Source organism: Eupeodes corollae, chromosome 2 (genome assembly GCF_945859685.1).
Source record: "Eupeodes corollae chromosome 2, idEupCoro1.1, whole genome shotgun sequence".
NCBI classification, from domain to species: Eukaryota; Metazoa; Arthropoda; class Insecta; order Diptera; family Syrphidae; genus Eupeodes; species Eupeodes corollae.
The window spans coordinates 70,382,772-70,400,474 of NC_079148.1; the positions used below are offsets into that span (position 1 = coordinate 70,382,772).

The window sequence follows — 17,703 nt, forward strand, 5'->3', positions numbered from 1 at the left end:
AATTTGAAAATATTGCCAAATTTGTAATAGTGGATCTACCTTTTAAGAAACCATGTTGTTTAATTGAAATATTATTGTAAATAAGATTATACAATTTCTTTTTTACCACAGCTTAGAAAACCTTAGGAATTAACTGCAGTTTTGCAATTGGTCTGGAATTTTCAATCGAACTTCTTGTAGCTGATTTGTGAAGGGGAGCTATTACAGAATATTTCCATTCATCTAAGAACTCACCAATACTTAAAAAAGGTTAAATATTATACAAAGTGGTGTAGCAAGTATATAGGCACAAGTATTTAAAAGAATTGGTGGAATATTGCCTGGTGAAATAGAAAAACCTTTTCAGAGATAAAAGTACTTGTAAGACATCGTCTACAGAAAACTGCAAATTACCAAGATCAAACGTAGGATCCGAATATTATGTGTTAGAATAGCCTAATTTGAGATTAATAAAATTAGATTGGAAAAACGATCGAAGTTATTGCAAATTATATTAATATCATCGGACAACACATTATTATAATTCATGCTAGATGGAATCCCAGTTGAGTTTCTTTTCATGTTAATAAATGACCAAAAACTATTAGGCTTATTCTTAATATTCTTTCAAGAGACGAGATGTATTCCTTGTATAAACATTTTTAAAAAACTCATACTCCCTTCTAATTTGTTTAAACTGTTCATTTAAATGAACTGAAGATTTTATAATTGTATTAAGTTTATTCATGCCATTTTTCAGTCTTGATACACTTTTGTTGAACCAAATAGGTTTATTTGAATTTTTTGACAAAGTTTTTTTTAGGAACTTAAGACGAAACCGCTGAATCTAAAATGTTCCGAAATAGAGTAAGAGCTTGTTTTGTATCTTTACTTTTATAAAATATCTTATTTTATATAAAATTTCCTCTTAAGAGAATTTTTTTTATTTGATTAAAAATTTGCTTCAGTTACTGTTTCAAGGAAGTCGAAAGGCTTTCATAAGAAAAGTTTTCATTTAGTAATAAGACTTCAAAGCAGGAAAAAGATTTCAATACATTTAATGCAATTAATAGAGTTTAAGACTGCAAAGAATCTAAAAGGCTTTTCAAAAGCTTCAAAGATTGCAACCAGTTAATGAAGACTGCTTTATTATTATTCAAAGTCTTTTGATTGCTTTTGTGATTGCATTATTTAAGAATGGGAATGGATTTCTGAGTTAAAAGAATGAGATGACAAATTCCATTGCATTGAATCAGTTGAACTTTTCGAAATGCAATACCATAATATTACATTCTTTTACAACTCCGCAAATTTGTAATACTTGGTGTCAAAACGAATCTGATCAGTTATAAATTTTTTCTGTCAAAATAAATACTCTATTAAGCTTAAGACTTTTCTTTTAGTTTATTTTAAGTTTTTCAATGAACTTATGATTTTTGATTCGATTTCGATTATGTTAATCGTTCCATTGAAAGCATTCCACTTCTTAATATTCTCACCTGCTAGTTTTACTTTCAATAATCAATTCCAAGCTCAAATGCCTGATTCCAATCAGGAAATGCTTGATTCTAATAAAGAAATTTGTGTTCATTTCCAGTCAACTACATTCTTTAAACGTAAATGGCACCTAGTGATTTAGTCAATTAACATAAACTTCAAATTCGAAACATCACTTCATTAACAACTTCTTTCAGTTGATCATGCAAAAACTACAAGAAAAATTATAAAATACGAAAAAGCTGCGAGTCCATCTTGACTTGTCTTTTGTATCTATATATATGTATGAGAATCAATGCCACTTTTCGTTGTAATGTTATAACTCAACAATACCTTTACCGATTGGGCTAATTTTTGTCTTGAATTATTCGAGAAAGTCCAGAGAAGGTTTGTACATAGAGAAAATTAAAAAAAAATCTTGAAAAGGTGTTAAATCAACATCTTTCAATACTCCCATATACAAACAATTTGTTATGAAATTTGAAATCCCGATTTGTTGATTACTTTGGAAATTTACAACGAAGCTTTAATAATAAATTGAAGATATGAGTCTAACAACTGTTGTTAATAAAGCATTAGCACAATTGGGTATGACCGCACCAAATCGTGAGATACTTGATTTTTTGATCGTGAATTGCAATGTGAGCAGGAGTTCAATTCTAATGATTTACGGTTATTTGTACAATCGAATATAACCAAATTGAATATTCAACAAAAATATTTGTATGCACAATCATGCAAACCGTTTCCAATAATACATTTGGATTATATTTCTTGGATGCATCTAGGGTAGAGGCAAAACTTTTGTTGTATCATTGATTTTAGCGACTATTCGATCGGAACAGAAAATTGAATTGGCACTTGCATCTTCGGGAATTGCTGCTAAATTGTTAGAAGGTGGTCGTAGGGCACACTCTGCATTAAAATTGCCTTTAAATGTATGGGTGATTGAAACTCCAACTTTCTTCTTCGAGAAATTCTGCTATGGCGAAATTTCTGCGATTCACGTCAATTATTTTATGGGATGAGTGCACAATGGCGAATACAAAATCAATGGAAGCATTTTATGCAAGATTTACGCGGTAATCAACAGCTGTTTTGATGGTGTTCTGATATTGCTGTCAGGGAACTTTCGAAAAAAATAGCATGTCATTCCTTGATCAATTCCTACACATGAAATAAACGCCTGTTTGAAGTCATCAGTTCTTTGGAGATATGTCCGAAAATTAACACTGAACATTAATATGCGTATTTACCTACATAATGATGCAACTGCCCAAGAGTTATCAAAACAATTGTGATGGCAAAATATTAATCGACAGAACCAACGGATTGATCACTTTACAGAACAATTCTTGCACAATTGCGCAATCTATAAATGAGTTGATTTAATGTGTTTTTCCGAATATTCTGTAGAATTAGGCACCAGATTGGCAGTGAAAAAGTTATTGATAAATTTGATTGAAGCTACAATCTAAACTGGTAAATCAAAAGAAGAAGTGTGTTTGATACCGCGTATCCCTATGATTCCAACTGACATAACATTTGAATTCAAAAAATTACAATATCCTGTGCCTTTATCATTTGCGATGTTCATAAATAAGGACCAAGGGCAAACATTTCACTTTTGTGGTGTCAATTTGGATCAATCATGTTTTTCACATGGCCAACTTTATGTTGCCTCTTCCAAAATTGTTTCACCCAACTGTTTATTTATTCATGCTCAAAATGGAAAAACTAAATATATTGTTTATTCAACTGTTTTAGACTAACTCATATAGACCCACCATATTAAGAGAACACAATTCTTTTTTTTTTAGTTTTTAATCTTTGCTGATAAATATAATATAAACAATATATCATTTGGGTCATTTTGACTTTTAAATAGCTAGCAATTTAAAATATGTTTTGTTTGAATAAATGAACTTAATAAACCGAGCAGCTAGTTTTTAATAAATATAACTTATTCCTTTAAAAAATTGACACGGAACCCTTTTAAATAAAACATTGAATCTAGTTGTGCAGAAAATAAACGAATCACAGAGTATTAAAGATAAGCTTTCAATTAATTAAAAAATTACTATTATCTGTCATTTTGACATTAGTGTAATTGACTTGATAGCTAGGGAGATTATTCTTAGCTTACTTTCCAGTCAACTTTTTAGCAGCTGACCACATACTAGAAACCTGTCTTACTTTCAAATCTCTTATGTCGTCTGAACCTGCATAAAGACAGACATTTCCAATTAAAATTTTAACCAACATGTCAAAAATTCCAAAGATGAAAAAAAAGGATGGGGACATTTACTAAACTAGAGGCTACGTAGTCAAGTCGATCTGACTGGCTAAACGCAATTACAAAGCGAGTTCGAATTTTCACATCGACTTTGTGTACAAATTTCGGCTACTACTAAATTTATGAATGCGACCAATGATAGCTATAACTGACCCTTAAAAATTTTAGTTCGTTCCATTTGAAATAAAATCTTGGACACCTAAATTTGTTTTATGTTTTTAAATGGTAACAGCCTCGTATTTGTAGGGAAATGGAGCCGATCGAAGCCGTACTTTGTTTAAATATTTGTTAAGCGTGAAGCTTTTTCTGATATGAAATTATGGAAAGGTTGAAACTGGTGTATATTCGTCTCGAAATCAAAACTGAGCTCATGGGTAAAAACAACAAAAGATTCGAAACATTACTGCATTACTAAGGAGATGTTTCAGTTGTTATTTTGATGCCTTTTATTTTCGAAGTTACTTTTTGAATTTTGTTTAAAAGATGTAATCTTGTTTTAAAAGTATCTAATCAAAATTCTTTGTATCGTCGAGAAAACTCTGAGCACTTAGAGGCATTTTTTTCTCGTTGAATATCGTCCTAGACGCAGGTGTCGCTTATTGGGTATGGGCAGTGCTTTATTGACAGAGAAATATTAAACTTTTATAAATAAATAAATTGGATGGCACAACAGTCCGTTAAAGACAAGGGCGTAGTGACTTACAACTCTCAACCATTCCTGTGTGCGAGTACTGTTGTCAAGGATGGAGATGACCTACAGTTTTAAGCCGAATCTGAACATATTAAACTTTTGGAAGCATATAGTTCTACGCGTTTAATATTTCGCCATTAGACAACGCTGTCGATATCGAATTATATGAGCTTATCTAACACTGACGTTCTCATCCAAAGGACAAGGAATAGAAGAATTCAACATCCTCAAAATCGTTATTTAATTAATTTTTCAATGTTATTATATAAATAACTTACAATTTAAAATTTCAAGTGATTGGTTACTATTCGCTCTTCGATATTTTTTTCCTACAGATACATATTTCATAAGTATCTGTACTTATAGATTCATAGCATATACGGTAAGTTTTGAAAATAGAAAGACCTTAAACTCTGAGTTGGCCTAGCTACAGGCAGGGGTAAATCTCTTCGGCACTTCCTGAAACCAACCTTATATAGACTCCAACAAAAGTTAATTTTCAAAAACAATTAAAAGTTGAATAGATTCAAGAATATACATTTTTAAGTTCTGGAAAATAAAACACAATTTAAAAACAATGTTTTCTAAAACAAAGAGCCCCTTTTGGCCCATAGCAATTCCCTGATTCTGTTCGTCCATTATATCCTTTTCCCCTGTTCTCCATCGAATGATATTAATCCTTTTGAAAAACAAATGCTTTTGAATTTGATTTCATATTCACAGCCAAACGCATTCACATGTTTTGTATATAGAGTTCATAGAGATTACGAATACCGTACCTAGATATATTATACGTCATAGTATAAAGGCTGTATAATGTATAGTTTAGTGAATCAAGATAAACTTGCCTGCTAAAAGCTGAATCCGAACTTCGTTCCATGCTCTTTCGCCATGATTCTCGTCGAAAAGCTGAACTGCGACGACCTCCACGTGCTGCCATGGGTGCTGCCGCACTCGCAGGAACATGTTTATCCACCGGACGATAGAAATTCACACAGATACCATAGCGCGTTTTGCCCGAATCCTTATCGGTTAGAGCGAAAACAAACGATGTAGCATCCCTAACCGCAGATCCAGTTCTCCTGGGACCAACACTTGTGCATCCCTCAGGCTGACAAAAAAACACCATGTCCAGAGGAAGTGGAAAGTCAGCATGGTCCGAAGGTGGATACCGTCTCAACAACTCTGGCATCTATTTTATGGAATGTACAAAACAAACATACGACTGTTAGTTCACTGCATATACAAACCACAACCATTATTTGTTTTTTGTTTGGTTTGAATAATAAATACAAATGGAACCCTCCTCAACAAACCTGAACGGGGGGTGTTTTATTTCCAGCAATTGTCCTAGTTGGCGGACTAGTTCGGGCTCCAACAATGGCCAGATAATCCACCAAACGAGGACAAAGCGACAGTTTTTGTTGTTCTGCCATTTTGTGTATATCCTCCTCTCTCCTCTGTCGTCTTCTCAAGTTACTCCTATCCTAAAAATGGGACGCAAGCGTTTCCTTTTAATTCTTCGGCTTTTATTTTATGTACTTCAATCTGAAAATATAAATATAACCAAGAAAATTAGGCTGGAAACACTAAATGTATACAATATTTTATTAGTATTTGTTGTTGCTTTTGAGGTGACACCTCGAGGTACTTTTTAAAGATATAAAAAGTATCTTTCTGCACCTCTAGGCTCCAGGGAAAGAAACATTGTTATTTCTTAATATCTTCAGGATATATAACAATCATAAAAATAAATATAACATTTCAAAAGTTTTATATATTCAGTGTTGGGATCGAATGTAGATAAGGTAAAAACTTTAAGGCTGAAAATGTTGAGAAATAAGTTTCCCAAAGAGAAGTTAGAATTCTAGACCTTTAGGGGATTTGGGTTTTTATACTTTGGAAAAAGGAAAAAGTTATTGATGTTGTTTGTAGCATTAAAATTCACTAATAATTAAGATCATGAGCGAATCTTAGAGTTAAAGTTTTGCAAAATGTTTGTCTTAACTTTTGTTTTTATTGTACATAACTACTTTACTATTCGCTATAAGAATAATAAGTTTTTAAGGACATTAAAATCTAGAATAAAATACGGTCAAGGGAAAGCTACTTAAAACCTTCAATAAAATAGTTGTAATTAATGGGAAGCGGTGAAGCTCTATAGATAGAACCATGCTATTAAAGATACTCAATCAATAAATAAATTTATGAGTACATACATAAGTATACTGCAAAAGAATAATTAAATGAATTACTTAAGCAATACATAAAACAAATAATAAGTTAACAAATATTGGACACTGACGGAGCGAAATATGTAGTGAATAAATAATTTGTAAAATAAAAAACTTATTAAGTAAATAAATACAAAATAAATGAGTTATAAATAAATACAAGTAAATAATAATTTAACAAATACTGAAAATCATCGTTACAGATGGTGAAATAAAAACATGTTAAGCAAAATTATAATTAAACACACAAAAAATAAAATGGGTAAAGATGTTTGATAAATAAATCAATAAATTCATGGTAGTGAAATACATAATACATTTAAAAAGTTTTTAAAATTATCAAAACAATTAAATAAAGTAAGGGTTTTATCGAGGTGCGTCCTAAGATATTTAACACTTAATTGCCAAGCTATACTCGTACCGCAAATAACTAGGTTGTTGTTTCAGCAAAACAGGCTTTAACTTTTCGAGTCAAAAACAGCATTCATTTTAATTTTCCAAACATTGCATTAGCTTTGTTCATCAAGTAATGCACATTACATTTCTATAAAGATGCTAATTAAATCTGAAGAAAAAATGCAGGTATTATCGACAAAGACTACTTTTTTCACAATTGGAGGAGGAAAGGACAAATTATTATATATGATAGGATCAAGGACAGAGCCTTGAGGCACACCCGTATTTTCATAAAAAGTTAATGAGTATTTATTTATTTATTCATCAATCAAACAAAAATATCTTACAGACTACTTGAAAATAATTTACATAAAAAAAATTATATATGGGTACTAGCAGACCCGACCACGCGTTGCTGTGGCTGAGTAATTAAGGAAGGACTTAATAGACAAAATTGAACACTAATTTACATAACATCTTTAATTTTATTTTATTAATAAATACTATGCTTAACATAAATTAAATAAAATCACAGTTAAAGTTTACTGAAGTGCCAATCGATGAACAATATTTTTCGTCAGCCTGTCTTTTGTCAACACAAATAAACTCGATGGTCTCCCTAAACGTGAACAGGCAACGTATAATTGCTAATTGATTTAGATAGTTATTTATTATATCTGGGAAGACACTCTCGATCAGATCATTTTTAGTTTCAACAACAGTACAGAAATTGTCTGGCAATCTACAGCAAAAGTAGAGCCGAAAATCACCACATAATAGTAGAATAGCTCCACCATAAAGTCTGTCATTACTGTTTAAATCCTGCAAAGTTCTATTTAATACTTCGAGTAAATGTTTATGAGCCATTGTACACGCATCCCAAATTATGATTGAACTCCTTTGTAACACTGTAGCCATTCCACTCCTTTTCTTAATGTTACACATAGCATTTGGATTGTTATGGACATCTAGTGGTAACGTAAAAGCAGAAAGCGCTGTTCGACCACCATCTAACAAAGTAGCAGCTATGCCTGATGATGCAATTTCTAATGCAATTTTCTTTTGTGACCGTACTTTCGCAAGGATCAACGATATCAAAAATGTTTTACCCGTTCCAACTGGTGCATCCAAGAAAAAGAAACCACTTTGTTTAGCATCAACAGCCAACATAATCCGATTGTATACATTTTTTTTTCGTCATACAACTGACGATATCAAAGAATATAATTGTCCTGATTATATCTAATCATTAATCGAAGCGCGTAGTAATTCATTGAACTAACTTTTTTACTTAATTCATTACCATTGATTGGATCACACTGTTTGATATTGATGTGATATTCATCTTCTCCTTACCAGAATATCAATGGGTATTAGAGTGCGTCGTACAAACGGTGTATATCTGAAATTCTACTCACTGTATTATCTCGGTGTGTAATTTTAATAGATCTGTTGTCAACTGGATCACCGACCATAATAATAGCAACTTCATCTACGGTTGGCGCATTGAATCTGCCAGCGTGCTCTTCTGATGGTTTTTTGTCAGCTTTGATGACAATTTCATAATTGTCATTTTTCAATTGTGGTAATACTCTTTTGAACAGTTGAACCAGATGATTACGGTTCTCTAAAAATATTTCTACAATTGCTCTCTCTTCTGCTTGTTCAATAAAATTATAATTATCGAGTTGGCACACGTTCTTCACAACTGCCCATGAAGTAGATTTGGAGAAATTTAGTATCTTCATTTGGCATTGGCATCAATGATCCAATTTTATGGTATACTTGGCCTTGTGTTTTAAATGTTGTTTCAAAATTACGACCATCAGATGAGAGATCGCAAATTTTAGATGTTCTAAATGATGTTATTTGAAAGCAAGAATTAAACTTTTGTGTCTTACGCAAAAATAATTTTAAATCATTTGAAATGTCAGAAAGTAGTGATTTCAATGGATTCAGGTGGAGTAGGAAGTAATGGCAATACAACTTTTCTGGATGCACAACACATGCCAGGTGTTTCATTGCGAAATTTTAACGCTTGGCAATACTTACATATTTTGTCCATCTCACCGATGGTAACTTTGGGATCAGCTGAGTTTTATTTCAAAGTCAAAATATATTTCCGAAAACATAATGATCATATATAATTAGAACAGTAGATTTTATATTAAGTGTTTTTCATTTGCAACTATATTTAAATAATTTATACCATTACTCGAAATATAAACTATCCTATATCTTAAGTTAGACCAAATTACACATAAAATGCCAACTTTCATCGAAATCGGTTGACTTGGTGAAGAGTTCACTGGGAACATACATAATGACACTGGATTTTTATATATAAATGCAACATACATACAATTTAGACCATTTATGGAAATATAAACTATCCTATATCTTAAATTAGACCAAATTACACATAAATTGCCAACTTCCACCGAAATCGGTTTACTTGGTGAAGAGTTCACTGGGAACATACATATGACATTGAATTTTTATATATTAAGATGTAGTATGTACATGTACATAGTATTTTGCTTTTCATAAATTAATTATAAAATTACGTTGTAGATTACATTTAAGGGTAGAACGATTACTATGAAAGTCAAAATCAAAAACACAAGAAATACGATTAACTTCACGGACACAGCGATTGGCTCATTTTTGGCATAATTCGTCCTATGATCGCTTTCAAAAAATAAAAATCTAGTCCTCAGAGGACGACTTGGAGCATACAAATCAATTAAAGACAGAAGCGAAGATCAATTAATACGAGAAGACAAAATATCACTTACAAACAATACGGAGTACATTTTTCCACGGTTTTCGAGTGACTGAATATCAATTAGCTTACATCTAGTTGAATAAGAGGGCATTTCAATATTCCAACCAAGTTTCCAAATAAGGAACCTAGTGAACTTTTTCTGAAATGAAATGTTGTAATGAGGGTTCCATATAACACATCCATACTCTAAAATAGATCTGACATAAGCATTATACAGGCATTTTAGAGGGATCAGTAAAATCAGATGAATTACGTTTTATGAAACCAAGCATGGTGTTAGATTTTGCAATGATGTATTCGATATGTTTTATAAAGTTTATTTTCCAATCAAATATTATTCCAAAATCTTTTTTTTCAAAAACTCTCTCTAGAATATTATTGTTTATTTTGTAGTCGAATTTGATTGGATTGGCAATACGCGAAAAAGTAAAACACTGACATTTGGAGACATTCAAAAACAAGTAATTAATGGTGCACCAATTAGTTAAACAATCAAGATCGTCTTGAAGTAGATGGCAGTCGCGAGAGGATTTAATGCTTTTAAATAATTTAAGATCGTCCGCAAAAAGAAGGCGGTGTGAGTTTTTAAAAACGTTAGGCATGTCATTAATAAAAATCAAGAACAATAACGGTCCAAGATGACTACCTTGCGGTACGCTAGAGGTTACCAAAAAAGGAGAAGATTAAATGTTATTTATGGAAACAATTTGAAAACGTTTCGTTAAGTAGGAAGAAAGCCATGATATCATAGCAGAGTGAAAACCTGCGCTTTTTAGTTTAGATACTAGTATCAAATGATTCACTCTATCGAACGCTTTGGCAAAATTTGTGTAGATGACATCAACCTGAAAACCTTCTTCCAGTTTATTGAGGACATAATTTGGTAAGGCGATATTATTTCTTTGAACCAAAACGATAATTTATCGTATACAATCTTTTCAAAAAGTTTAGGTATTGCTGAGAGTTTGTAGATCGGGCGATAGTTTGATATTTCCTGTTTAGAACCTGACTTATGTATTGGATTAATGAAGGATTTCTTCCACTCAGAGAGAAATTCTCCTTTAGAAAGAGAATTATTAAAAATAATTGTTAAAGGTTCAGACAGAGTAGATGCACATTTTTTTTAAATAACTGGAGGAATTTCATCTGGACCAGCATTGGGACATTGACATTTAAAAGCTTATGTAACAAAGACTTCTACTAAACAGTACATTTTCAATGTCAAGGAACACCATATCTTCATTTTAGTCCAAACTGTTCTAGCGGAATTACATACAACATTTGTTATATCTTTTTTTGTATCACTTGTTCAAAGCATTTACTTAAGATCTAAGTAAGCTGTTCGGCCGGTAATTGAAAGGTATATCTGCTTAATCTTAAAATCGAAATAATGTTAGCTATTTTCCAACGAACTGGAAAATATTCTTCTTACAGTCTGCTAATTTTCTATTTCTCAAAGATAAAATAGAAATTTTGACATCATCAAAATTAGGAACGTTTTTTTTCCAAAATCTTACAAAGCAATTGCATATACTGCTTTCAAAGCAGGAACAAATGATATTTTTCTTTTTTATAATCATTATAATACAGCAAGTTCTGTTTCTGAATTTTAAAAGATGTGATTTTTTGAAAGATGTCTGTGGGTGCGCGTGGACGTACGTTCGTACGTTCGTACGTCCGTACGTTCACGACGTTTTTTTCGTTTCCCATAGCTCAAGTACCAGAAGAGATATCGACTTCAAATAAATTTTGTTATACAGATACTAATGCAGAAAGATGCAAAAAGGGCTCACAAGAATAATGCGTGGGTAGTTTTTTACCATAGCAGTTTGAAAAAAAGGGAAGATTTTGGTTAACCCTTAATATCTCACGGGCTAATAACGCTAGAGACGTGAATTGAATTTTATACGAGTATTATAAAACAAATTCCAATGAACGGGTTTTTTATAAATAAAAAAAAAAAACTGAAAACAAATATTTGTCACCTCGAAAAATGTATGAACAAAAAATGATTTTGATTTTGAATAACGTTTTTAACATTAGGTAAAAATTTGATAAAAAACTAATTGACAGTTCTTTTTTTATAAAAATAAAAACCAAAAAGAACATTACTCAAAGTTAGTAAAAATTCATTTTCGACTCAAATATCTTTTCAAAATTTTGAGATATTTTATAATTTAATCTTACACAAAATATTGTTGTTAATATTCAGACAAATTATGAGAAAAATCGAATTTAATAAAAGTTATTAAAAATTAGTTTTCGATTCAAATATCTTTTCAAGACTTTGATTATTGGCTTCAAGGTAATATTATCTTGAAAGAAAAATTGTTTTTAATATTCAATTAAAATTTGAGAAAAATCGAATTGACAGTTTTCTTACAAAAAATAAAAACCTTAAAAAAAAATAATACTAAGACTTGGTAAAAAATTACTTTCGACTGCAATATCTTTTCAAAAATTAAAAATATTGGCTATATTATTAAAAATGAAAACTTTGAAGAAATTTAACGAAAAGTCTTTCAGAGAGTAATATTATAAAAAGTTGTCTGGATAACAATGCAATGATATCCATTTAAGGGCAAGTATTGATGCAAGACTTCTGTCTTGGTCTCAACATGCCTGCTAAAAAAAGGTAAATCGGTGGAAACAGCGTTACACACTTTAGTACGCACCATCACAAAGAGTTCACTGTGGTTTATTTCCTTGACATCGAAGGTGCCTTTAACAACGTGGACACATCTGCACTAACATCTTTAAATGTAGAAAGTTCGCTTCGGGAGTTAATTCATTTAATGCTTACTAGCAGAATAATTAACTCAAAACTGGGCAACTCTTCTGGTAGACGATCCGTTAGTAGAGGGACACTGCAAGGAGGTGTTCTATCCCCTTTCCTCTGGAACCTGGTGGTGAATGAAATCCAAAATGGTCTGGATGCAGAGGGCTTCAGAATGATAGCTTATGCGGACGACGTTGCAAAAGCAGTTTCAGGAAAGCATCTTAACATCATAAAAGAATTCTTACAAAATGACTTGGACGGACTAATACTTTGAGCTGATCGGTGTGGACTGGGTGCTAACCCACACAAAACCGATCTGGTCTTATTTTCGAGGAGATACAAAATTCCATTTGTCAACCATCCCTATATTAAAGGAATCCTATTAAAATTCTTATACGACGCTTAATACCTGGGTCTTGTCTTAGATGAAAAACTAAATTGGAAACGAACGTACAGGAAAGAGTCAAAAAAGCTACTGTAGCTCTCTTCTCTTGCAAAAAAGCAATTGGTAATAAATGGGGCTTACAACCCAGAATCACGCATTTGCTATACACGTCGGTAATCAGACCATTTTGGTGGACTGCTTTAGAGAAAGGTATAAACATAGGGATAAGTAAAATAAATTCCAACATTCAGCTTGCCTATGTACGAGTATAAGAGGATAACTTCGCACGACTCCATCTGCGGCACTGGACGCCTTACTTTAACTAACACCTCTTGACATATTTAGGAAACAAATAGCAGCAAGTTCAGCTATTCGCCTAAAAACTTCGATGCAGTGGACTAACAACAGCATTGGCCGTAATTCTTAGATATTTAGAATCAATTCCAAAGCACACAGACTACACCATCACTCAACTGCAATTCGACAGCAATTTCCACATTGCTATATCTTCCAGATCTTTCCGGGAGGATAGGACATTCCTGGAAGATGAGTCAATCTATTTTTATACAGATGGTTCAAAAACAAAAGAAGGAGGAAGAATTACCTAGGAGAATTCTTCTTTAACAATCTTAACAATCTAAATCATATCAGCATAATCAGCCTCTCACGTTTCGTAAGGGACTCAAACCCTCAAGATTCATGTGGTATCACAATGGGCCATTAAACTGGCCTAAGTGTGTCTGTTTCCGTCTTGGACAGCAACTTTAACTACCCTTGCCTAACCTAACAATGCAAAAGGCTTTTAAAGAAATAGTAGCCACAGCTACGGCTCTTTATCTTTAACATGGCCCCAAAACAAGTTCTAAAGTTTTCAATCACAAGATCTCAATGTCCAATTGTGATCACCTCTTCAAAAAACAACGCATCCAGAAAACTTTGTATAGGTCTTGTATAATTGCGAATTATGACTGTCAAATTTTCACAATTTTTATATTGAATTCTAATAATTTAAATGCGATGTTGAAGCGTGTTTCATTTTTGAGTTATTACTTATTAAATGTCAAAATATAACAGCTGCTGAAATAGCAGGCACTTTAAATTAAAAACCTCATTAGTTTAAATACAAACACTCCTATTCTGTTGTGTTGGATGGCCTTTGGCAGACTGGTGATACCTTAGAAAAAAAAACATATTCTCTTCACACTACCTTGAAGAAAAATTTTATAAATTTAATTTGTAATTCGTAAATTTATTTACCATGTTTACCAAAGAAGATAACACTATTGAAATAATAACAGTCCACAATAATTAATCGTTTTTAGCTCCGTTCTTATAGCTTTTATCTTTATATAGAATGTCTACAAAAAATTCATAATAATGTAAGTAACTTGAAGCGAAAGGGAAAGACAAGGTTTTCAATGTCATAGCCTTTGTCTTTGTCTTTGTGTTGGGGTTAAGTTCAAATTAAAATTAAATGAGAATAAGAAAGTTGATCCACCATGACACTTATGCATATGAAGCCAATGTCCAATGATTTTATGTCGGATATTCTTTAAAAACTCAAACTAAATACAACTCCTTCGAGAGAAAAATGTATAAATAAAAGCAAATAAAATATAAGTCATTTACCTCGACCTTTAAATCAACAGAACAAAATAATTCATTTCTCATATTTGACTTTGTGGTTTAACAAAAACGAATATGATACTTTACTTTTGTATTTACCAATTAAATTGATTTTTATTATTTATTCTTTCATTGAACCGTCAATTGTTTTGGGAGATATGTTTTAGGGTTCACAGATATCATTTTCAAATACAAATATTTGCTTTTATAATAAAAACTGTTATTTTTTTTTGAAAAAAAATATCAACGGGGCCATAGACGATTTAAAAAAGGACAAATGCGCTTGAAATGATGGAATCTCTTCAGATATAATAATCTACGTAAAAGAATCGCTTCCGAAATCTTAACATCTTTATTTAACGAAACAATACAGACACAATAAATTAAACAATTATACATAAAAAGGAAAATAAGACGACTTTAAAACAATACATCAAAAACACTCTAAAAGAACAACGGGAAAAATTTCAACAAGAAACAACCTAAGGAACAGGCTGGATTCAGAGACTACTTAGAGACGATGAATCAATGAATGAAAAATGCAATGAATTTGGACAACCAAACCAATGTACTTTTTGTTTTTATTTATAGACTTCAGTAAAGCACTTCAGTTGAACACAATAAAGTAGGAACATCCTTGAAAAACTAAAGTATTAATCCAAGCGTTTTAAGACTATCAAAAACATTTTCAAAAACAACGAAAACAGAGAGGATATTTTTCTTAAAAAGGAACTGGAAAACTGGTATAAGGCTATATAAACAACTCCTAAACAACCTTAGATTTATAGACTATATAGTCCTTATTTCTAAAAGATCTGTACACACAAAGATGACAACAGAAATCAATAGCATATGCAAAAACTGTGGACTGCAAATTAACCAAACAAAATCAAAAATTATGATAAGCCACATCAAAGAAGCTATAATTCTAGACGGAGACTAAGGACAAACAAAATCCTTTGAGGACCAAGAAAAGAAATATAGAAGCATCACTAGCACCTTGAAATCAATATGGAGCCTCAAACAGATTTTAGAACTACACCAAAGTATAGAAAATATCTCTTCGACTCTGCTATTCTACCGGTGCTCACATATGGATTACAAACCCTGAACTTAACTACAAAATTACTTGACCAGGTAAGATCTGTCAGACGAAAATTTAAAGAAATATTCTAAATATAAGACACAGCGAAAGGATAAGAAATGAAGAAATCCGCAACAATACCCAAATAATTAAAATAATAGATAGAACGAAGAGACTTAAATAAAGTTGGGCGGGGCATATTACAAGACTTCAGGATCAAAGGTGGACAAAGATAACTACAAAATGGAGACCGGAAAGTAAAACACCATAACAAGACGACCGAAGAAGAGATGTAGTGTCGATCTTTACCAAAAACCCGAAAATTGGGTACAATGTTTAAAAAAGTCGAGACATATGGGCCGCCTTAGGGAAGGCTTATGTAAGCAACTAATACAAATTATATTCAAATTCCATACATTTTATACATTTAATTTAATTTTATTTTAAGTAAATCTAAAACGAAATTACTAATTTCAAAGATAAGGCAATAAAAGCTTAGGTAATAATATCTTTTTCTTGATAAAGTCTTATCTCAAACGGTCCTTACCGTCTACATTGATTTACGGGTTTATTCAATAGAAGCATTAATCATTTACATGCATCTTTTACCGCTTGGCTCACAAAATGTTATTATTTTTATATTCTAAAACTGAATAATTGAAAGGTGTGTTATCGGTCCTATAGGCCACTCAAAAACATGATTACAGATACAGAATGGTTGAGACGTCTTCCACAAATTCTCATTCATTATCAGTTGGAATTTTATAGTAATGTTTTATGCGTAAAACATTTCCAACTTTTGTCACTTCGGTTCAAAGATGTGATGTTTCTACATCATTTCAGCCCCCCCCCCCCCGCTCCCCTTAATTTGTTAGTGTATTACAATAAAAACTACTGACTAAAAGGAAAATTAAAACAAAAACCAAACCGAAAAATAGACAGCAATGGGAAAAGTCATTTTAGTCTACATCAATTTGGGTTCCTGTTCCCTGTGAGCTGGAAAGGCAAAGATCATAAGGAATTGGTTCTCACTACCCTTTGAGTTATAGATACATATATCCAAACAAAAGTTTAGAAGTTTTTTAATTATATACAATTCTCACATTCTTAAAAGATATATTTGTTTATTTGTTCGGCCAGATTGAGATCATAATTATTGGGAAAGACTTTTTTGGATAACTTATTGAACTTTCTGATTTGTAGGTTAAAACCTAACTCACTTTTTGCCATTTCTTAACGCTACATAAGACTTCAGTTGCAGTTTTAACGTTTTTCAATAAATCAATAATATAGTTAGTAAGCTAAGGGTTTACGTATTATATCATGGGACCCTGAGAAAAGGCCTTCCAAAATTGGTTATGACAATAAGTTATAAGTTAATAGTACAGTATCTTATTGGTATCAAGTAAGGATTCGTTACAAAAAACTTTGTAATAAAATAAAAGTTCAAATGGGAACACAATTATTTATTCACTAACTAATAACTCAAAGAATTTGCAATAACACCCGATGAAAATGATTTTGGTCTCTCTGCTTCTGTTGCCATTAAACTGAGACTAAAAACTGCACCAAAATATGTTCAAATCCAGAAACAAAATAAAGAACTGAAAGCCCGACTAAAGCGTCAAAGACTACATAATGCATCTCACTTTAACAACTAAAATCCTGACTCTTGTTATCTATGGAAAAAAAATACAAAGCTGCCCTTCTACCAATAAAACCTGCAAAAATCTATATACAAGAATATTATTGCATTAAAGTACATATGATGCTGGAATTCAATCACTTTTATCAAACGATAAGCGATGAAGGATAAAATAAAAGAAGATGCATCATCATATTTATAAAATGTTAAAGCTAAATGCTTTTGAATAACAAAACCTACATGAAAAAGGTATTCAAAAGAAGCGAAATGTAATCTTTTTACTAGAAGCTGGTAGGTAACCAC

The 17,703-nt window shown here is 31.7% G+C and overlaps 1 protein-coding gene across 15 annotated transcripts in view; it reads right to left on the reverse strand.

Annotated features, from left to right (window-relative positions):
* LOC129946784 (MAP kinase-activating death domain protein) overlaps positions 1 to 17,703 on the reverse strand; it is a 78,332-nt gene that overhangs the window by 47,435 nt on the left and 13,194 nt on the right. For all 15 annotated transcript variants that reach the window (XM_056057102.1, XM_056057114.1, XM_056057110.1 and 12 more), the window contains exons 2-3: positions 5,780 to 6,011; positions 5,312 to 5,655 (exon numbers count right to left, since the gene is read on the reverse strand). In XM_056057102.1, coding sequence (XP_055913077.1) covers positions 5,312 to 5,655; positions 5,780 to 5,899 — 464 coding nt within the window. In that variant the 5' untranslated portion in view covers positions 5,900 to 6,011. The remainder of the gene's footprint in view (positions 1 to 5,311; positions 5,656 to 5,779; positions 6,012 to 17,703) is intronic.